At 40.8% G+C, this 23,683-nt stretch overlaps 1 protein-coding gene and 1 non-coding gene across 16 annotated transcripts in view; both read right to left on the minus strand.

The window, feature by feature from the left end:
• SIPA1L1 (signal induced proliferation associated 1 like 1) overlaps positions 1-23,683 on the minus strand; it is a 385,127-nt gene that overhangs the window by 66,993 nt on the left and 294,451 nt on the right. For all 15 annotated transcript variants that reach the window (XM_070377614.1, XM_070377620.1, XM_070377612.1 and 12 more), the window contains 4 exons: positions 19,902-20,005; positions 15,384-15,541; positions 4,666-5,239; positions 3,775-4,049 (listed from right to left, as the gene is read on the minus strand). In XM_070377614.1, coding sequence (XP_070233715.1) covers positions 3,775-4,049; positions 4,666-5,239; positions 15,384-15,541; positions 19,902-20,005 — 1,111 coding nt within the window. The remainder of the gene's footprint in view (positions 1-3,774; positions 4,050-4,665; positions 5,240-15,383; positions 15,542-19,901; positions 20,006-23,683) is intronic.
• Positions 6,101-6,172, minus strand: TRNAE-UUC (transfer RNA glutamic acid (anticodon UUC)). The gene has a single exon. It is a non-coding gene; the product is annotated as a tRNA-Glu (tRNA).

A 23,683-nucleotide genomic window follows, 5' to 3' on the forward strand; every position in this document is an offset into this window, starting at 1 on the left:
GAAGGCCCACCACTCCCATGCAATACCATTCAAAGCATCACAACTGAATCCCCTATCTAGGTATTTCTCATCTTGCCACAAGAATGACTGCTCAAGTCAGTGGTCACGGACACCAAGACATACAGCTGGTTATACACTCCCACTGGTGATGGACAGGGTGGGGGCCGCTCCAGCAGTGCGACATCTCACCCGCTGGGGGGAGCCTTCCGGTGAAGTCCCAGCTAAATCCCAAACCTGTTTCTGCCAGGACTGCTTCCATCATGCCCTCACCCTAGTTGCCCACGCTCACTCTGCAGTTACTAAACCTCTGCAACCCTCATTCTGCTCACGGTTTCAAAGGAAATGAGGCTGCCATGACGACTTTAAAAAAAAAAAATCCCGTACATAGTAGGGCCTCAGGAACTTTGCTTTACTTCCCCTGTCCCATCTGCTCTTTAATACACTTTCCTATGGGAGAAATCATGGAGGGTCTGCTTATTTCCTGAGGACAGGAAGAAGAGTTGGACTTTATAGGCGTTGCTGAAGCCCCATTTTATTGTCATTAAACTGGCCTTTTCATTAAAAAACAAAAAAACGTTGCCTTTCTAAAACTAGTGATGCCTCCAAATGAGCATACATGGATGTTGGTGATTACATACAATCCCCACGCTGGAGCTGGGCCCTGTGACCCTCGGGTCCAGGGGACCCTGAGAAACATGCAGCTGGGAAGGGAGGGCAGTGTGTTTTCAGGAGGCCTGCTCTTTCTGGCCTTGGAGCGGCAGCACAAGCTGACAGAGGGGAGAGTGACTAGTCAAAGAGCAGAGTAATTAGCTGCGAGCAAAACAGTCGTGGGAGTGTGAAGTGCGGAGGAGAAGGAAAAAAAGTGACAAGAGCATTATCTTATTTTGCTGAAAACTGTAGCAAGGTGTTAATGCTTCAGCTGTTCCTTAGAAGTTGTCTCTAAGGGAGGGAAGGGGAGAGCGGGCGTCTGGTCCTCCGGAGGCATACAGGGCATCATTTCAGACCCACCTAGGGCAGTCGTGGCGTCTCACGTGGGAACCCTAGTGAAAGGGCCAGAGTGCATCTCTGAGGCCCACGGGGCTGTGCAGTGCGCTAACCAGCCCCCGCCCCACGCCTTCATGGGGGCAGGTTCCTAACACTCTTCTGTCCCATCACTGCCGGCTCCATGGCTACTAGAGGATGACAGTGATGCTCCAGAAGCCGTTAAGGGGAGATGAAGGAAAATACAGCTCATCCACAAAGGCTGTGCTGGAGCTGGTCGGCCTTGGTTTGCAGGATCAGACTCTTGAGCATCTATCCTGGGTGTGCATTCAGGGGTGACATATTGGTCGCTTGAAATCAGCCACAGTGGGAATATCTGCACCATGGGAATCAGCAAATACTACAAACCAAGGTTCCACTGATACACAGGGAAAGGATTTCTGTCCCAAGCATACAAAGCTAAGAGTCTGGATTCTCAAGTTAGACCTGGATTTGCCAGATGAGGCTGGGGAGTTACTAACCTTTCTGACTGTGGGTTTCCTTTAACTACGAGTAATATTAATACTATTACTTCACAGGGTTGTGAAGTATAAAAGTGCTTTTTTCTAGGGCCTGGCAATATTAAGGTAATAACTCAGCAAATATTACTTGTTTTTACCAATACACCACAGCAAATATATCTAGTCTAGTATTTTGCTGTAGACAAACCACCTCCTGTCATGGATCCATTTTTCTAGTAACTACTATTCACAGTTCAATGTCAGTAATGTTGCCCATTCCATCCCATTTCCTCTCACATACACATGTATTTCCCCCTCCCCATGAATTGAAGAGCCTAGAAACACGGGGAAAGACCCCTGAGCAGACAGATGGCGCCTGACGATCACCAGGCTTCCTTTTGAGGAGGTCAGTCCTTAGACCAGCCTCTGTAACTCCGTACTGTGTGTACGGAAGGCTGTCAAGTTACATGAAAAGTGAAAGGCACTCAGTCGTGTCTGACTCTTTGCGACCCCATGAACTATATAGTCCTAGGTATTCTCCAGGCCAGAATACTAGAGTGGGTAGCTGTTCCTTTCTCCAGGGGATCTTCCCAACCCAGGTCTCCCGCATTGCAGATGGATTCTTTACCAACGGAACCACCAGGGAAGCCCAAGAATATTGGAGTAGGTAGCCTATCATGTCTCCAGCGGATCTTCCCGACCCAGGAATCGAACTGGGGTCTCCTGCGTTGTAGGTGGATTCTTTACCGGCTGAGCTACCAGGGAAGCTCAGGCAAGTTACATAGCTTGGTTATTTTCTCCAGTTTGTAAGTGCCTGTTTAGATGTATAGACTATTACATAGACAATTCACAGGAGAGACTACGGGATGGAAAACAGTCCAAAGAAAGAGAAAGAGGATCACAGAGCACTTGGAGAGAGCTCCAAGGACCTGGCTGCCTTTCCAATAGCACTCAAGAGTCATTCTTGAATTACAGTTAAGCAAAATACTTAACATTAATACTATGTGCTTAAGGAAATGAAGGTAGTTTCAGAATAAACCCTCCCTGCCCTCGAAATAGCTAAAACAAAACGTTCGGGATAAAATTTTGGTTTCCAGGGAAATCCAGTCATCAGAAAGGGAGCAGTTCTTAAAACTATGAGAGAAGGGGATTTTCACCACACTCTGACATCGGCACATCCACCTAGGAGATACGCAGTGCTAAACACTATCCTGAGCACAGTCTGGTCTGTAACACTTGGTCTGAGCTAAACACTATCCTGAGCACAGTCTGGTCTGTAACACTTGGTCTGAAGAACTCAAGTCCGCAGATACTGCCATTGCTGCTTCCTTTTCAAAGGGCACAAGTAACCCATCCTAACTGTTTACACATTCTACCATCTGACATTCACTAATCTATAAAAGCTCAGGTGCAGGACTGGTCATGTTTTTTTGGGGAAAATAACATAAGAATATTGTCTTGGCCTTAGGAAGCCTAAGCATTAATTGCCAAAGCTTAAGACAAACTCTTAGAAAATAGCGGGTTTAAACCAAATTAACGGATTGGGGGGGGGGGAAAAAAAACCACTAGCAAAAATAGCATGTGCATGCTCAAAGGAGAAAAGAAACAGTTGATTAAATCTGTTCCATCAGGAAATCTCCCCAGAGACAGAGAAATTAAATTTTCAACAGTGCTGCAGGCTTGGCAGAAGCTGGGAGGGGCGGGGAGCTCCTGGGCTCCCCTCTGTAAAGTCGGGAACTACACTGCCCTGGCATTACGAGCAGGACTAGCTTGTCTGAAGTCGATTTCTGACACATGCAGACGCACTTAACAAAAAGCTTGGGAAGTCACATTCAGCTCTCCAGGCTGAGACAGCAGGGGTCAAAAGCAGTACTTCAAGAGTTCTGGACAGCAACTGGCTACAAATGGGAGATGCAGGAGAATCAGGGTCACGGAACACAAAAGAAAAGCGTCTGACACTTTGTCATCATGAGTGTCTCTTAACATCAAATATTCCATGTTTCTCAGCTACTGGTGCAAGATGTTTAAAGGGGATATTTACCAGACTTCTCTGTCTATGATGGTGACTTTATACACCCAGAGACGTAAATCCTGGGAATGGTCCAAGCTGGTGATTCTTTCCAGCTGCTGTTGCCACATGCTGAAAGGGAGCTGTATCCTGAGTCAGACCTTCTGTGGAGGGAACTTTCAGCATCGCCTGTAACCGAGCGCTCTTCACACGCCCCCTTACACTCCCACCTAGTTGGGGAATGTTCTCCATGGTACATCAATGGCCCTGGACTCTCAGACCTACCTCCGCGGGGTGCAGTCGTCATGTGGGGGGATGATGACGACCTTCACTGTGACCGATGTTCTCAGGAGGTCGATCATCTGCTCGTGGCTCAGAGTGGCCACGGCCACCTTGCAGATCTCCACCAGCCGGCTGCCCTGCCTCAGCCCTGCCTGCCAGGCATAGCCGTAGGGCTCCACATCTGCCACAATGCCCTCGTAGTTGACGTGGAAGCCGAGCTGTCCCAGCCCATTCCTTCGCAGAGTCATCTCCACCGATTCACAGCCTTTTGACACGAACTAGACAAAGACACAAAAGACATCACAGTCTGATGAACCCACTAAGGTCTTAAGTGGTATGCGTGGCCAGCAGGGTTATTTTTGAATACCCTAATGCCAGCTGAAGAGCAGGCTGGTTATTTTGCCTTCACTAATCTCCATTCATTAGGCCCAAAGGAACACACTTGTTGTGTCCAAAGAACTCAATGGCTTCTCTGAAGTTACAAGGAAACCTCTAACAGAGACCTACAGGGAGCTGGCAGTGAAGAAAAATGGGTGTTCTGCTATTCATTTTGCCCTTAAGACATTCAAAGCAGCAGATACTCAATCCAACAACTGTTTTCACCAGCTGAAGCAGACTGGCTGGGCTACATCATCAGTCACCACGGCAATGGGATCAGGTCACATGCAAATGAGTTTCCAACAAAGATGCACAGTGAGTGTGTCTTCCCCCACTTGTTCTGCTACTTGTCCTGCTGAAAAAAATGATGGGAAGCGAGCGTGACATAAACTCTGGATTCCTTCCCACCATGAAGGGAGTTTTCAGAGGACCTAATAAAATAGGATGGGGTTCTGTAACTTGGCTCTCGCCTGCATGGAAAGCTTGAGGAAAGGGAACTGGAAGAAAAACACTGACCTGAAGCCTTTTGACAATCTCTTTGATGTCATCATTGTTAACAAAACTCTCCACGGATACACATTCGCCTCGCTCGTAGAAGATTTTGAGGCTGGCGTCGGTTGAAGTCCACCCTATCACATCTCTGCAGGAACAGTTGAAAACCACACTCTTTGTTTCCTGTTCAATGAGTACAATGAACTCACTGGAGACCCCGAGGAGGCAGTCTATCTCCATCGCCTTGTTGTAATCCTTGGCCCGGACGGCCCACACAATGGCTCCCATGCTACTGAGCTCAGCTCCTGGGTACGGCTTAGACTTTTCCTTCTTTTTGGAGGCCAGAGAAATGAACGGGAACTTGCCGGATGGGTCAATAGGGGTGTTGGTGACGTTCTTTTCTGCCAGGTCTTTCAGGTATTCCTGGCGGGTCCGCGTTGCCATGGCCCTGAACTTTTCCGACTTATGAGCAGCATTTTCTGCATTAATCACTTTGGCCAAAAGGAAGTCCCTGAACACATTTGACTTAGGGAAGGTGACCCCTTTCGGGATGGGAGGTCCAAAAGAAGGCACATCTCTGGACCTGGTGACAGCCACACTAAAGAGACAAAGAGCAGTGAGAAAGAGGCTGGTCAATATTTCTCAGACTCACAGCAGGAGAATAAAATACACTTTCTCAATGACAAAGATATCTTTCAAAAGGAAAATAACTGTCATATTCCCACAAGAAACAACACACACTTCTGCTTAACATGAGCATAAGTTTCCATTCAATTGTATTTAGGACTTACGAAACAACATTTTTTCTAGGTCAAAATACCCAAAAACTTAAGGTAAAAACTTTCATTAGCAGGTAGTAAATCAACCATAACTCTATGAAAAAACGATTTAACTGTAATATTCTTTACAAGAAACATTTAAAATACTTAGTGATTATTCCCAGGTGGGGAGGGGTGGTTACTATAAACACCTTTCAGAACAAGTATAGGTTTTATAGGGGCTTCCCAGGTGGCTCAGTGGTAAAGAATCCACCTGCTAATGCACGAGGAGACACGGGTTCGATCCCTGGGTTGGGAAGATCTCCTGGAGAAGGAGATGGCAACCCATTCCAGTATTCTTGCCTGGGAAAACCCATGGACATAGAGGCCTGGTGGGCTACAGTCCATGGGGTCACAAAAGAGTCAGATATGACTTAGCGACTGAACAACAACATAGATTCTGTAGGAACACAAATGCAGCCCCCATTTTAGACAGGATGACCACAGAAGTCATCTTCTAATGCAAATATCCAAAGATATGTATATAAAGAAGAGGAATGGATTAAAAGAAAAGTAAACATATTATTTTTTCCTATGTGTCAGGCCTGAAGCAACCAGATCAAAAAGCATGAGTTTATTTTTTTTAATTCTCTCCCTTATTAAATTGCTTTGGCTGCACCAAATACCTTGCTGGATTTTAGTTCCCCAAGCAGGGATTGAACCTGGGCCTCAGCAGTGAAAGTGCCAAGTCCTAACTACTGGACCACCAGGGAATTCTCCCATAAGGATAATTTTAAAATGAAACTTGAAATTTGGATAATAGAAAAGGATTATAATTTTTATGTGGTAATACCAGATGCTTACTCCTTGGAAGGAAAGTTATGACCAACCTAGATAGCATATTCAAAAGCAGAGACATTACTTTGCCAACAAATGTTCATCTAGTGAAGGCTATGGTTTTTCCTGTGGTCATGTATGGATGTGAGAGTTGGACCGTGAAGAAGGCTGAGTGCCAAAGAATTGATGCTTTTGAACTGCGGTGTTGGAGAAGACTCTTGAGAGTCCCTTGGACTGCAAGGAGATCCAACCAGTCCATTCTGAAGGAGATCAGCCCTGGGATTTCTTTGGAAGGAATGATGATAAAGCTGAAACTTCAGTACTTTGGCCACCTCATGCGAAGAGTTGACTCATTGGAAAAGACTTTGATGCTGGGAGGGATTGGGAGCAGGAGGAGAAGGGGACGACAGAGGATGAGATGGTTGGATGGCATCACTGACTCATGGATGTGAGTCTGGGTGAACTCCGGGAGTTGGTGATGGACAGGGAGACCTGGTGTGCTGCGATTCACGGGGTCACGAAGAGTCGGACACAACTGAGCGACTGAACTGAACTGAACCAACAGTGCTTTAAAATCATATTTTTAAATGAAGCTGTTCTTTAGTCCAAATTCTCTACTTTTGGTATTTGATTCTGACAATTGGTGAGGAAAATATGTTCCTTTCTCATTCCTTTAAGCAAGATTGAATTAAGAAAGCCTGTTCCAGTCACTTCCTTTGCATCTATATTGCTAAAATTGGGTCCAAGACAAGGATCTACAAGTATCTACACTAATCTATTATTTTTAATTTCAAAAGGAAAAGGACTTAAGTTTTTTCTAAAACAACAACAGGAATTAAATGAAAGTGGGGCGGTTGTGTGTTTTATATCATATTTTAAGATCTCCTTCTAGGACCTGAGGAAAGTTTGAGAGGACTGGAAATGATGATTCTAACAGATCAAACATCCTCTTTTCAAATTATCCAATTATTTAAAAGTGACTCAATTATGCAATTGTACTAAAAATACAAAATCTGTTTCACTAGAATTCTCAGAATCGAAAGGACATAATCAAAGAGCATGCAACTTTCATATTAAACTTGCACAATTTCTTCTTTATTTAAAGGGTTTGCTTGAAGATACTTGGCTTCACTTTTCCAAAAATGATTATTGCTTGTGAAAGTAGAATAAAGAAAAATCAGCATCCTCAGGAGACAAATTATATATTTTGTCAGAATATGCCACAAGGTGGCCTATTTCTGAAAATGGCTTTTTACAAATTTATTAAAAAAAAAAAAAAAGACTACCTAGTTCATTTCATGACAAAGAAAGGTGGCAGGCAACATCCCATTTTCTAACTGGCAATGAGAATTCACAGAAACCTCCATCTGCATGATAGCTAATTACATCAGTATTAGAAAGGTAGTTTTTCCTGTCTAATGTGAACTGTCTGGCTTGAATGCTGACAGCTGTATAATTTTAATTTGATCTTTTTTTTTTTTTCCAAGTCAAGCAGATGATGCTAAAATCCAGATTCACTTGCTTTTCTAAGAGGAATCCCAGAAGGACCCAGAAATACTTAATATCTTTCCTTTTTAAATGGACAATTTCTTCTCTTGCTAATTTCATATCATTATTTTTTCTCAAGAAATAGCAGAGATTTTATTTTAAACAAGGAGAGAAAAATGCTTAGCAGAAAGTGTTGATATGGGCACCATGCATCCACTTGCCCCTTAAATTCACGGGTTGTCTAATAGATCTATTTATTAGCTAACAGAACGTTAGACAAACGTATATTGAAAACCCTCCGATAATTAGAAGACTCAAGAATGAACTATGAGGGAAAAAACCTGAACCCTTAACATATAATTATCAGTGATTCATCACGGTAGGGAGGTAAATGATACAGACACTAAAATCAGCTTTGCATCATTAGAAATAGAATCCTTACAGAAGATGAGGAAGATGATACCCTAGAATGCTCTTTTCAACAAAGGGCTTTATGTTGGGTAAATCTAACTTTCAAGGTTTTCTACAAGGTTAAAAGCTCATTAATTTAGATGCCACCAATTCTGAACTCTTGATAATAAGGTCTGTTTTAAGCTAAGTAGAAAGAATTTTTTTTTGCCTTCATAAGAAAAGAAGCCTTTCTAGAATTTCAGTGTGCTATATATAGATACTTGAGATGAATTAATTATAAATGGCTTTTGCTATTTTTAAAAGCACATTCCAAAGAGCTTCTTGGCCATACTTAGCCTAGTATGCAATACTGTATCTCTTGAGAAATAATACATTCTTTAAAATCATAGCCATGCCTTACATGCTCAGCACTGTCAAGGACTAGGAGGGTTATCTACTCAAGTGGGTTATCTGGATGACAGACAGAAGATCAAAGGCTGAAAGGGTTATGGAAAGTTAGCAGTGGGTGGGGGGAAGATACTTAAGAGAAGTCAGGGTTCCTCAAACTCTTGTCAACAGAATCTTGAGTTTCATCTTAACATTCATCTTGATTTTGCATTCCACTGAAGAGTATCTATACTCATTTTAACACAAAAATCTGTTCTGTTCCCCTCATCTTGAAGCCACTGAGGGACCAGGAAGGCGTTCTCTTTCACTCTGTCGTTTGACACATCCCTGAACCTCCGTTTGAACAGCTGGTACACATTCTTCACTTCTCCAGGAAACAGATTCGGAGAAGTACAACGATTTGCCCAGAGCTTGTTAGAGTGAGCCAGGATGGGAATCTGAGCTTCTGGATAACCGGCAGTGTGACAAGACCACATTTACTCCCTGGGGCTATGTTTTTAAATTTCCACCTCTTAAGGTGCTTGCGAACGGGACCGTCTACAAGAGTCACACAGCCAAAGAGATCACCATTAGGCTGCTGCCAGTGGGCCTGGGCCTTTGCTGGCATCAAAGACCTTGGATGAAGTCGCAAGCTGATACATGGGAATGTTGCAGAGACATCTAAACAGAGGTCTCAATGAAAAACAGTGAGAAGAGTAAGACTCTTGAACTTCTGAAGCACCATGGCAACAGCAATAAAGAATGACATTTAAAAGGAAGGGGACTTAGCATCAAAACTGTCGAGTTTAGAAGCTCAGATGAGACTGCCAGCTTGGGGAGCTTTCCAAGAAAGCAGACCTTGGCAAAGGCCAGGAAAGATGAGCAGCAGAACAAATGGGTACCCACCGTCCCCTCCCTGTGGGATCTCTACTGCTAACAGTCTTCAATCACCAACACCTGACTATATGCCAGGACCAAGGGTGAGATGTCACAGGCTCAGTCTTCCAGAAGCTCAAAGCCTGGTGTGGGGCTACCTCTGCTGGGCTGAGCGCTCTGCTGGGGAAAGTTCGGCATGCTACTGGAACACTCAGGAAAGATACTTTACCCAGTCCTGGGAGGTCAGGGGAGCCCTGCCAGAGAAAAGAGCAGGCATTCCTGGATGAAAGTGGGCCAGGGTGTGTGTGAGAAGAGGCACTCTTGCCCAGAGAGTGGCATGTGCGGAGAGGAAGGGCTATTAAGTAGCCCCATGATGGGGGAGGGGGTGGGGATGGGAGGACTGGGAGAGGGGCCAGCGGATGCTGAGGGATAAGAGAGGCCAGACCTGGAGGACTCCATGTGGTCGGCTATGCCGGGGAGTCTCAATATTGCCTAAATGGTTTTCAGCACCAAGAGGGACATTTTCAGAATCTTGTCATAGAAAGGTCAGCCACATGGGACAAGAAGGATGCTGATTAATGATGGCTGGGATAGACTTTCTGAAAGAATCTCACCACGTGACCCACTTTGACTTTTCTTCTGTGAGACACAGTTGATTTTCCAACTATGAGACACACAGTTGAAGCTTGCTTATTTGTTTATTTTTATTCAAGAGAAGGAAAGAAGAAAGGCATGGTCATTTAATGTACATATACCACACTTCCCTGCCTACATCAGATACTTAGGGCATTTTTAAGTTGGGGTCAAGCAGTTTTCTACTGCACAGAAAGGGAAATTTAAGATCTGAGATGTTTAACGGTCTGGTCTGGTTCAAAGTGCTTTCTGCACTACATCATACTAACTCATTTCAACATTTACTACATCTTAACCACTGAATATGGAAATCTTCCTAAGAGGAATAATATATATATATCTACTTCCTAAACATAGCTCCTGACCACAATTTAACATCTGTTTTGAAGATGAGTATTTATTAAAACTACTTATTACAACACTAGTTTTAAAGTTAGCAATAATTCTTTAGTTTCATCAAAAAGCAACTTTCAACTGTTAAAGATGTTCTAAAATTTTTAAATAGTCTGCCTGAAATGGATCTAAATAAGGTTCATACATTACAATTAATTAATTTGATCTTAAAATTTTGAATTCTGTTAATGCTCCTCTACTTTTTTCACTTCACCTCCCCTTTACTTCTTGCAATGTACTTGTTGAAGAAACTGGGCTATGTGTTCCAGAGTTGTCCAGAGCCTGAATTTTCCTGAATAAAAACATGTTGTGTGGTCTTTTATATTTCTTGCAGCTTGGCTTCTCTAGATGTCCGATCAGACTCACATTCAATTTTGGAAAGAGCGTTAAGGCTGATCCTAGAGGGGGCTTGTCTTCTTCCATTATGAGACGCGCACTTGTCTCTTTGTATGATATTTGCAGTCTTTGATGATCAATGCCTAGATCCATCCATTCATTAGCTGTTTAAAGCAATGGTCGTAAAATTTCTGCACTGTGTTTTCATAAATTGAGGCCCTTGGGGTGAATGGCGTACATTTGGTTGTTTGGTCCCAAGTCAAATGACCTTGGATTGCTATGCTTATTAAATCTGCACATTAAACATGACTCATTCTTCTGTATCTCCCTTATCAGTCATCACTTATTGATGCTTTCAGTACATCCTTGCCACTAAATGGTTCATCTTTTTGATTTGTTGCTTCTAATCTATTCTGTCAACTGAAATCAGACAATTAAGCTCTTTGTAATGACACAAGTAAAATAATAGAGACCAGAGGGCTCTCTTATCAGGTATAGGGATAAGCTTTAGTACTCAGACTTAGAGATTAATTTGAGTTCTTGGCTATGTCTACTATTCAAGGTTAACTAGACTTTGGAATTAACTTGGATTAGTGAGTTTTTCCTGTATGAACAGTCTATCATAGTTCCCAGGGTGGGACAGCACACATTATTTCAGAGTCTCATTTCCATATTCACTATCGGGCTTTTTCCCCCCTCTCTGCTCCCCTGTTAAATCCTAGAGCCTAGAATACTGCCTAGGCACATTTTGATTAGGGCTGCAAAGAACTAGTGAAAAATAAATGAGTAACAATAAACTCTAAATTTTACGTTTTTGTATATAAATTACTTCACATGTTGACAATGAGTAAGTTTTCCTAAAAGTCTATTTACATACCGTTGTCTGAAGGCCTAGGATTTCAAGGGCCTCTACAGCCCGCTAATCTCTCCAACAACACAGCCTTCTCACTGCACTTGCCAGCGTCCTTCCTGTGTTTATGTGTCCATCTGTACCGCTATCCACCCCTGACTCATAGAATTATTTCTAATTTGCCACTGAATTCCACCATCTGTGCTACGCAACATACACTGAATCCTATCTTCCTGGCTAAACGTTCTTTGTATCTCTAGCCTGTATTGACCCCAGAATTCTCTAACAATTACAGCAAGACACTCCTTCGAGGAACTAACTGTCCACACTCTGGGTACCAAGTGGATGTCAGGAAATAAACGTCGAGTGTTCACAGTGGAGAAAGCTGGGAACAAGGGACTTTAAATGAGGAAAAGCATTTGAATATTCTAACTACATCTCTTACAGATACAATTAAAAGTAGATTTAAATAAATTTTGTGTAAATTAAATGTATCTCCAAGCTTTCCCACCAGAGTATCCCTAATGAAAGAGGTCTATGAATTCATATCCCTAGTACTTTGGGGGAGGGACTGGGGTATGAGAAAACCCCACATGTATGAAAACTCTTTGAAGACCCACATTTTATCTTAAAATTGGTACAAATTTTCCATTCTACTTCCTAATACATTTTCGTGAGAAAATAAACCTTAACATCCCTTTCCCAAGCATTAAAGACTACAAGCGAGGTACCCTAGTTATTCTGGGCCTATAAACATCTGGCATCACCACATACCCCAGGAAACATGTCGACCTGAATTTGAGAAGGACTGAGAAAAACCCAGGTACCCAAAGTTTTTAACAGGAAAAGATCACTAGTACTATAGTTCCAAAATTCACAGTGTACTGGGTCTTCAAGCAAGCTTGGCAACTAGGGAATTCCGGGCTAGCCCATGTCTTGTGAGCTGGGGTGTCCAGTGTCCTCCTGCAAAGGCATCCAGCATCACAAGGTGGGCTAAGAATATGCAGTCTCCAGGTAAGAGATTAAAAATGAGAGAGAGGAAAAAAAGAGCAAGCAAAAATCATGATTCTCAGGCTGGGGAGGAGAGTTTGAAAAGAATAAAACAGATATCACTTCCTCCACCACTCAAGTATTGAAGACGGCTCAGACATCTTTCCTCCTTATATCAGTGTATTCAGACTTGCCCTGGACACACTTCAGTGGCTATTAAGCACTGAAAACGTGGCTGGTATGGTCAAGGGGTATTAAATCATATTACATTTTAAAAACTGTCCCTTGATTCAGTTTTCCAAAAGTCTTTTAAAAGTATGTTTGGAATAAGCTATCACGAATGTACTTTTCCAACTGCAAATTTTATGAAATCTAAATACATATTATTTCCAATGAAAATTGAGCATCCTAACTGAGGCGAGCTGTAAATTAAAAATGCACTCGAGATTTGTCTTGGTCCAAAAATACGTAAGATTTCTCAATAATTTTTAAAATTTAAAAATTATATGTTTAAATTATAATATTTGGATATCACAGGTAAATAATATCTATTATTGGGTCAAAATACAGTCCATGGGGTCGCAAAGAGTTGGACACGACTCAGGGACTCTCACTTTACATTGGGCAAAAATCTACTGTTAAAATTAATTTTACCTATTTCTTGTTACTTTAAAAAATATGGCTATTGGAAAATATAAAATGAATATGTGACTTGCACTATATTTCTACTGGACAGCAATTCACTAAGACAAAGACCTTTAAAAGAAGAATCTCTTTTCAAAAGAAAGTACATAGCTTTCCATTCCCCAAACATCCTAGAGATGATTCAAAACAGGATTTAGCTTTCTATCCACAAAGTTGTATGAAATCCTTTGCAGGCATCCAGTACACAGCATGTTTCCATTGCCTGGGTGTAGTTTATAAACTCAGTCATCCATCCCAATTACAGTCAAATGTTCTGCATTAATTCTTTCCTTCTACACCTAACTAACACAGCTTTTGGAGACCACGTTCTTGCTAAGAGGCTTTAGATCTAGGCTTCTTTTGCTTTTCTACCCACCGAGTCCAGGAAACTACAGACCTCCTTGGTTTGGGGTTTTCACATAGACTTGGCATCCGAGAAATTCTGGAACGGCCTGCAGGTTGGTAGTAGGGGCAGCAAAGACCCTATTTCACATGGCATGGAGTGAGGCAGCAGGGTAGAGTGGTTAAGAGACAAGACTTTAAAATCAGACTTGGTGCATTCAAGCCTATAGTCTGCCAGCTGACCTCAGGCAAATTACCTATCCTCAAGCACTCAAGTTTTCTCATGTGAAAATGGGGATTAAAACAGTACCCACCTCGTGAAAGTGTTAAGTCACTGAGTCGTGTCCGACTCTGTGTGATTCCATGGACTGTAGCCTGCTGGGCTCCTCTGTCCATGTGATTTCCCAGACAAGAATACCGGAGTGGTTTGCTATTTCCTCCTCCAGGGTATCTTCTCAACCCAGGGATTGAACCTGGGTCTGCCACATGGCAGGTAGACTCCCTACAATCTGAGCCATCAGGGAAGCCGCCTCATAGGTTTTAAAAATGGAATGAGGTAATAATACAAATAAGATACCTAAACTAGAGCTGGGCTTATAACCGGGGCTCATCAGACATAGTTACTGTGGAATAGGGAGGGATGATGGCAGTCAGTAGAAGTAACCTTGACTTGTTCTATTCCCTGAACTTGCTTGTCCTCCTATAATTAACTTGCCTTACCCCTAGGATTAGACAGTTGTAGATTTCACAACAAACCAAATAGCAGCCTAAGTTGGCCACTTTCTGTATAGATGGCTACATTAAATAAAAAACAACTATTCAAAATTAACAAAGCCTTGTCTCCCAAATTTCAGGGATGCAAAACTACAATAAACTTTCATATTCTAAAAGGACAGATTCCTCTTAGGACATCTTACTCATGCTACAACATACTCAAAACATCTTCTTGGCATGACTCTCATGTCAATCCAGCATCACAGGTTCTTACTCTCTTCAACACTAATCCCCTCCAGGATTCCTGCAGAGGCCACTGCAGGTGGATCTTGAATTCTGTAACTCATGAGACTACATCAATGAGGGACATGGAAACAATTCCACCAAACACTTAACAAAGCCTCTACGACTGATCAGAAATGTTACAGTGAATCAAATCAGCCTGAAGCAAAGGTTTGGGATTTTTAAAATATAATTAAAAAAAAATTAAACTTCTCTTCCCTACTCATTTGGTTTCCCTTGTGGCTTAGCTGGTAAACAATCTGCCTGCAAAGTGGGAGGCAGATAGAACCTGGGTTCGATCCCTGGGTTGGGAAGACACCCTGGAGAAGGGAGAGGCTACCTACTCCAGTATTCTGGCCTGGAGAATTCCATGGACTGTATAGTCCACAGTCCATGGGGTTGCAAAGAGTTGGACATGACTGAGCGACTTTCACTTTCACTATTCCCTACTTATTATGATCATTCTTCTCTGCTTCTGCCATGGCAAAAGCAAAATATAATTAGCAGTATGAGTAATTAGCTGGTGACCAGATGGTGTGGATGAAGGATACCACCTAAGGAGGAGGTGCGAATGGAAACAGCAGGTGTCTAACCAACATGTCTAGGGAATGTCAGTGCCACCAGGTTACGTCATCCTGTGAATTTGGCCATCCGCATGCACAGTTTAAAGGCAGAAATAAATAGCGATAGACTTCCCATTGCCACTTCCGAAAGAAGAGCTGGAGGGGGCCTTCGATGTGACCGCCCGCCAACGCCCATCCAGCCACCTCTGGAGCCATTACCTGTAACAGACGCTGTCAGTGCAGGGGTTGTGAACCCTGACAATGACGAAAACATGCTGAAAGTGGGATCGGATGTTTTTCGGGCTGAATGGCTGTGCTCCTGGCTCTTGGAAAACAATTGTTACAATATCATTTCCAATGTGCCGCTTCCGTAGGAGCTAAAAGAAAACATAAGCAAACAACATAAATGATGACGCTCTGCTTTTTCCTCTTTGATTCCCTTATGTAATTGTATTTAAAACATTCATTATTAATTAGTGCATATTAGGTGAGGAAATCCACACAGTTACTGTCAATATTTTAGCATGTGTCTTATCATCTCCTCCAAGGAAGACTAGAGAAATGAATATTGAGAAATTTGCATAAAATACATAGTCCATTCAAATAGATCTAACCAATCTCTAGCATATTACACCAAGTCCTAGCGTCTCCAAATCCTCAGTTTCCATAACAACAGTTTTGTTCCACTTTTGTGTAAGAAAGAAACTTGCCACGGGGAAGAATTTTTTTAAAGATGAGAATCGCTGAAGTAATTACAACACAATTTATGTTCTGATTCAATTAGCTTCATTTAAAGAAACGGGGCTAAGATGTTTTCTGATAATACTTTTTGTGGCACACGCTGAGGATGCAGAAATTAATAATATTCCAGAATGTTCTAACAGTTTTATAGCAGGTTAAATTTCAGGTTTAAATAACTGCTTTAATTACAGTGAATGCTGCTTAAGACCACCTTCTGTTTCACATTAAAAGGTGTTCAGGGAAGGTGGCTTTCAATTTCAGACCCTCCGAATGAATCATCTCAGGTCAGTGCCTCTCTGGGAGGGGTCCTTAAGCAGGTTAGCTCAATCATGTGAAGAAAAACTGAACAAAATTTGTATTACTCATATATATTACACGGAGGCTCCTACCAGGAGGAGAACAACTAAACACGGCCTTTACATAAACTATTCATTAGAGATAAACTTATATTTATAAATCTTAAAGAAAAATTTCTCCAATGACTTTAACTTATACAGATTACATACCAGTAAAATCAATGATCAAATATTGGCTGTCGGCCAATACTGGAGAAACAACAGCATTAGATTAGGGTTGAGAATTGGGAGTTAGGAAGTTTGTGAAATGTACTTTTAACCTTAGGAATTTTAAAGCATTACAAATTATCTTTTAATGAGGCTGTTTACTTCATTTCTAAACATGCTATATTATCAGATGTGACCTAAATAAAGGCTATTCCCTACTGACTGCTAAATAAAATATACCCGTTATCAAAGATTATTAATCTATTCAGGATCTTGAACACATCAACTCAAATACAATCTAACTATGTATATGTCATTCCTGCATGGATGTCATTGCTTTTTGATGCATTGTCATCCTTCCTTCAAAATATGGCTTGATATGTTATCTTACTTACTAAACGACCCACACAGAAATAAATCCATCTATCCATCTTGCAATATATATAATGAAAAAAAAGACAGTGTTTATAAATCAATACCTGCAAAAAGATTTTAAGACACATTCTTTCTGGTTTTTCTAACCATAATGTAATCTATGTAGACTACAATAAATTCTTTAACTAGAGAATTAAAATTTCTTAATATGCAGAATACCGATTATTTCTTTCATTCTGATTCAGGATCATAATTCTTTTGCTTTGATTGGACCCCAAATTAAATCATTTAGACTAGCTGTCCACTTAAATGCCAACTAACTCAGCTTAGCACTTTAACTTATTTAGCTGGATATAAACAACTGAATCTTGTTACTGAATGTTTTACTCCTCCTCCCCATGTTACTTTTCTCTGCTGAAGGTTGGTTAGTCCCTGTTGTGTCCGACTCTGTGACCCCATGGACTGTAGCCCTCCAGGCTCCTCTGTCCATGAGATTTTCCAGACAAGAATATTGGAGTGCTAGGTTCCTTTTCCAGGGGATCTTCCTGACCCAGGGATGGAACTTGCATCTCCTGCACTGGGAGGTGGATTCTTTACCACTGAGCCACTTAGGAAGCCCTTCTCCATTGAGTAATCAGGTAAAATAAGGCTTCATCTTCCCTTTTTTTTTTTTTTTTTTTAGGTTTATTTATTTTTTATTTTATTTTATTTTTAAACTTTACATAATTGTATTAGTTTTGCCAAATATCAAAATGAATCCGCCACAGGTATACATGTGTTCCCCATCCTGAACCCTCCTCCTCCTCCCTCCCCATACCATCCCTCTGGGTCATCCCAGTGCACTAGCCCCAAGCATCCAGTATCGCATCAAACCTGGACTGGCAACTCGTTTCTTACATGATATTTTACATGTTTCAATGCCATTCTCCCAAATCTTCCCACCCTCTCCCTCTCCCACAGAGTCCATAAGACTGTTCTATACATCAGTGTCTCTTTTGCTGTCTCGCATACAGGGTTATTGTTACCATCTTTCTAAATTCCATATATATGCATTAGTATACTGTATTTATGTTTTTCCTTCTGGCTTACTTCACTGTATATATAGGCTCCAGTTTCATCCACCTCATTAGAACTGATTCAAATGTATTCTTTTTAATGGCTGAGTAATACTCCATTGTGTATATGTACCACTGCTTTCTTATCCATTCATCTGCTGATGGACATCTAGGTTGCTTCCATGTCCTGGCTATTATAAACAGTGCTGCGATGAACATTGGGGTACACGTGTCTCTTTCCCTTCTGGTTTCCTCAGTGTGTATGCCCAGCAGTGGGATTGCTGGATCATAAGGCAGTTCTATTTCCAGTTTTTTAAGGAATCTCCACACTGTTCTCCATAGTGGCTGTACTAGTTTGCATTCCCACCAAGAGTGTAAGAGGGTTCCCTTTTCTCCACACCCTCTCCAGCATTTATTATTTGTAGACTTTTGGATCGCAGCCATTCTGACTGGTGTGAAATGGTACCTCATAGTGGTTTTGATTTGCATTTCTCTGATAATGAGTGATGTTGAGCATCTTTTCGTGTGTTTGTTAGCCATCTGTATGTCCTCTCTGACATACATCACAGCAGGATCCTCTATGACCCACCTCCCAGAATATTGGAAATAAAATCAAAAATAAACAAATGGGACCTAATTAACCTTAAAAGCTTCTGCACATCAAAGGAAACTATTAGCAAGGTGAAAAGACAGCCTTCAGAATGGGAGAAAATAATAGCAAATGAAGCAACTGACAAACAACTAATCTCAAAAATATACAAGCAACTCCTACAGCTCAACTCCAGAAAAATAAACGACCCAATCAAAAAAATGGGCCAAAGAACTAAATAGACATTTCTCCATCTTCCCTTTAAAGACCATTTGCTAAAGTTTTTAAAATCTCTCTACTGTCTGGTCAGAGTGAGTTTAGTATATTTTTCTTAGCATGGTATTTTCCTCTAAGAAATCTAGAATTTGGAATGTGCATAAAATAGTCAACAGACTCCAGATCAGGGAATTTATCTTAAAATAGGTTTATTTCAGACTTATAGCTGACTCACTGCTTTGTTTCAAACTACTCTTGATTACTTTGGGAATCAAGAGAGGTAAGATTTTGTTATTGACATGTGTGATGTAATCAAATTCAAGTGACGACGTGTTAGATTTGATCCCTGTTTTGTTAAATTCCGTGAAAGAGGATGTGATTCATTCTGCAGCTGGCCTGTGTTCTGTTAGTACAACAATCGACAATAACAAAATCTATGTCCGTTTGAAGGTCAGAAGTGATTTAAGACTGCTGTGTTTATAAGAGCTATTGAAAGTAGAGTCTATTAGTTCTCTGGGTCTTTTAAGTTTCAATTTGGTATCATTTGTTTTAAAACATTTTTAAAACCAACTACCACCACATACTCTTTAAAACTATATTGCCAGTTTCCACCTTGCTCTGTAACCATCTGCCATTTCTTAGTTTTCACATTTTATCATCTCACTGACCACATTTTAGTAATAGACTTTTAGATCTTTTCAAAAGAAATCTTTATATGAGGTACACAAATGCAATTGTTACTTATGCTGTTCCCTGAAGGATATGTTTAAAAAAAAGAAAAACAAAAACCATTTCTCTGAGATCCCATTGACACTTATTTTGAATTTTTCTCCAAGTAAGTAGAGGAAACCTCCTTTGAAATCCGAAATGAAACATCAGTACTTTCCTGCCTTGTACACTGGCCTCTTGAGATGAAACTTCACCTACTCATATGTGTTCTCTGTAACCCTGCAGAGTCATCTAATCACCATGACTTCAACTTGTTCTTTTCAGATTTCAGGAAAATCTCAATCCTCCTGGGTGAAAAGCTAATGATTAAATCACAAAGCCATCCAGCTGGCTGTTAACCTAGAATTTGCGTCTCTTCATTTGTTTTCAGCTCATTTGCTATTACTTCCACACAAAGTACAAAGCTTCCTGCTGCCGTGACAGGTGCAACATTAAATTCTGGTTTAAGATTTTACAAACTTGCCACTTTGGCTTCTGGGGGAAATGAAACAAGGGTGAAAAAAACACAGAAAACACAAGGATCTCTTACCTGTTGCTTGTTGTTAGGTGTGTACGGCAGCATGGTAGAAACATGGAACATGATCTCATAGTCTTTGTATGTTGTGTACAGAGAATGGGTTCCAGTGGAGTCAGCTACAGTTAAAAAAAAAGAAAGAGAGAGACAATTCTAAGAATAGGAAAAAACAGCTCATTTAAGAGAGACATCTCAAAAGGGGGCTGGGGACAGAAAATGATTTAGGATGAAAAGATCCTAGACAAGAAGATCTGGTATAGGAGTTTTTACCCATCTTTTATACCTGATCCCCCTTTGGCGGTCTAGTGAGGCCTATAGATTCCTTCTTAGAAAAATATTTGTAAATGCATAGGTATAATAAAATATGGGCTTCCCAGGTGGGCTCAGTGGTAAAGAATCTGTCTGCCAATGCAGCAGACATGGGTTCGATGCCTGGGTGGGAAAGATTCCCTGGAAAAGGAAATGGCGACACACCCCAATATTCTTGCCTGCAAAACTCCATGGACAGAGGAGCCTGGTGGTCTGCTGTCAATAGGGTCACAAAAGAGTTGGACACAACTTAGCAACTAAACAACAACAACAAAGACAAAATACATAAATTTCAACAGAAATCAATGGATTAGAAAATACTGCTATCAAAATAATTTTAAAATGATGTAATAGCATAAGATTTCTGTGAAAAGTTTTACCAGTAGGTCTAATAAATACTATAATTTTGACCTAGTGAAGTGCATAAGCAGTAGCTTGAGTCAAATCACAGGTGGAGCCTATACTGCTGCGATTTGTTGCCTAGATTCATAATTGAAGGTAATGCTAAATTTCAACTAGAGATCAGTGAAAATAAATGTAAAATTATTTCTCACCCGAGTTCACAGACCCCTGAATTCTGCCCACAAACTTCAAGTTCAGGATCTCTTTTCCAATACTTTTGACTCAAGCAGGAGAACCATTGTTTTGCTCTTAACAAATAGATGGAAACTTAACAAGATTGTAACACTGAGTAACAAAGGTATTATAGCGAGGTCTAATAGTTTAAGACTGCGTGTGTCTGCGCTCACTTTCCTTATAAAAAAAAAAAAAAAACAACCTTGACCTCCTTGACTTTTGTCAAATCAATGCATCTGTAAACACTTGGAAACCAAAGAGAACTACTAACTGTCCAGTTAAAGGGAAGTCTCTTTAGCCATAAAGCACCTGGACTTAACAGGCAAAATGAACGGAAGTGCATTCATTCTGGGGAAACTCAATCCTCCATCAACCACATTGTTGAGGAGCATTTTAGAGAATGACGCAGCAAGTCAAAGCCTCTGGCATGTCCCATAAAGCAGCACTTCTCAAACTGGAGTGTACCTGGAGTCACCTGGGGTGCTGCTTAAAAGGCAGCTTCCCATCCCCCATGCCCAGAAACACTGCTCTGTAGGTGTGGGGCTGGGCAGAATGATCTATTTTAATAAATACCCTTAGGGGACTTTAACGCAGTAGCTGTACCGCCCTTAGGCACTGTTCCAAGAATAGACCATAACAGCAGTTTGCAGAGATTTGCTAAGATATTCTAGAGCCCTGAGTTTCAACCTTGAGCTTCTTAGAGGATCTTAATTTTGAAGAGGGCATAAAATGCCAACAGTTTTAAAATCAAGATAAATGTAGAATAAAGCAAGGATTACTTTTGAAAAACTGCAAAAACAAGCACCAAAATGTAACTCCCCAAGAAATATATCTTGTAAATGTTAATGATCACTACCACAAAAAACTACAAATTCACTACAATAAATCACTGACCAACTTAAGACAGGTCTTGAGTATGAAGAAGGTATCCACTGTTAAAGACTCTTGATATAAATAGCTCCAGAACTGATAGGCACATTTTACAACTTTCAAGTCAATGTGTCAACCTGATGAGTACTTATGTGTGTCTCAAGTCAATTTTAAGCAAAATTAATGAACTAAAAAAGATTTTTTATTACATTTTGTTTTATATGTCTTTCTAATTCTAAAGGCATTACTGTCATGAAAGAAGAGTGAAGATGACCCTGAAGATAATTTGTTTTATATTTATTGTCCTTTCTCTCTCTTCTACGCTTGCTGCATTTTATACAACAGATGCTATATGACCAGTCTTCTTCTGGGGACCTTTGAAAATGCCAGCCTTGCTGATAATTTTAAACAGTTTGGAAGCCGTTTTAAAACTCTTAGTGATGAAACTGGGGTCAAAACAATGAAATTTTCTTCTCTGAGAAGAAAGGAATTCCAAAATCCTGAAATTACTATGTATACAACAGCATTGCTAAACTTTATCGGAGAAAATGGAAAATGAAGGTTTGTTATATTCTCTGAAGAATAAGGCATTGGAATTAAACAGAATGAAAAGGAAAGAAAATCACAGAAGATGATCATTGCGACAAAAATCTTTTTTCCTCTGGTTGAAAAGAATATGTACTGAGTAATTTCTAAAGGGAAAATATGCTTATAGAAGAGGGATAAAAAGAAGATAACGCTCCTTCATATGTGTATGGAGCTTTAAAAGTTAAAAAATAAATTCAGGCATCTTATAGGTCATCTTGATAATCACGTGATTGGCCTCCAAAGTATACTACTAGTGGGTGGTGTGTATCCGCTAATAAGGTCAGCCCTCTACACTAAGTCATAGAAAGTAAAATTTCTAATATTCAAACTAGATGATAAGAAGGCACTGAGTAATTGAGGAATGATAAGAATATTCCTTTCAGCTGCTTTGAAAAGGTGTAGATAAGTGAGACTATCTTACAATAGGCACTTCTATTTAAAGATGGTATGTATAGGTTAATAAGTTTGTAGAAGCAGTTTCAGATACGGTTAATGTCATATTCATTCTTGACTTCTCTTGGTGAAAGTCTTTTGCTTTAAGGGGGATAAAACTTGGATGATAAAGGTGGATGTGTACAAATCTGAGTCAGGAAAAAGTAATTCGACTTTTACATAATCACTTCCTGGTCACCAACAGATTTGTTTGAGTTGAGAAAAGCTAGATAAAGGAAAACAAGCCTAAGGAATTTGATTTTGTGCAAGTTCCTAGTTTTAAAATATTTACGACTACAAGGAGAAAATCAATCTCATGAACTAAACGCAGGCAGGCTAAGAAAGTCAACAGAATGAAGAAAGCTTAAGTTCAGTTTGTGAAGGTCCTCACCATTGTAGAACACATAAAATGCACAAGACGAAATCCCAGACAGGTAGTGGGACGGATTATCATCCATAGTTTGAAATACCAATAGAATAATCATCAGCTGGCTGCTAAGGACCATCCATTTAAAGACTCCAGCTCTCCCTAGTACGCGAGATTGCCTCAGGGTTTGGGGATGCAGAGGTCAATGCTTGGAAGGAGCACAGTCGGGAACAAGTGTTGACACCTGGAACACTGGCATGCATTTAAGATGAGACACGCATCTGCCCTTCAGTACTACTGCATCTACTCACTAACGAAGTATTTGGAAAAGCAAGAATCCCATCTGCTCTGGCATCTACCATATTTACTTGGATTTTCTTCAGTGCATCTTTAACCATCATCAGGAGGTGGCTTCACTGAGGATGGGAACAGTCTGTAACACCACCCTTTGCCGTGACAGGAGAATTCACACTGTGTTAATTCAAGGAAAGTGCGTGTGTACATGCCTGGAATCGAAGGCTTCTTAAAACCACTAACACACTGTGAGAAAAGGATAAGCAATGATGTGGGGTGCGTACTGAAGGAATCAGTCCGTTTTCTACACACAGAGCACTTTGCAAAATACCTGCAATTATCTGGATTCCAACTTGGAAGT

This window comes from Bos mutus, chromosome 10, assembly GCF_027580195.1.
Source record: "Bos mutus isolate GX-2022 chromosome 10, NWIPB_WYAK_1.1, whole genome shotgun sequence".
Taxonomy (NCBI): domain Eukaryota; kingdom Metazoa; phylum Chordata; class Mammalia; order Artiodactyla; family Bovidae; genus Bos; species Bos mutus.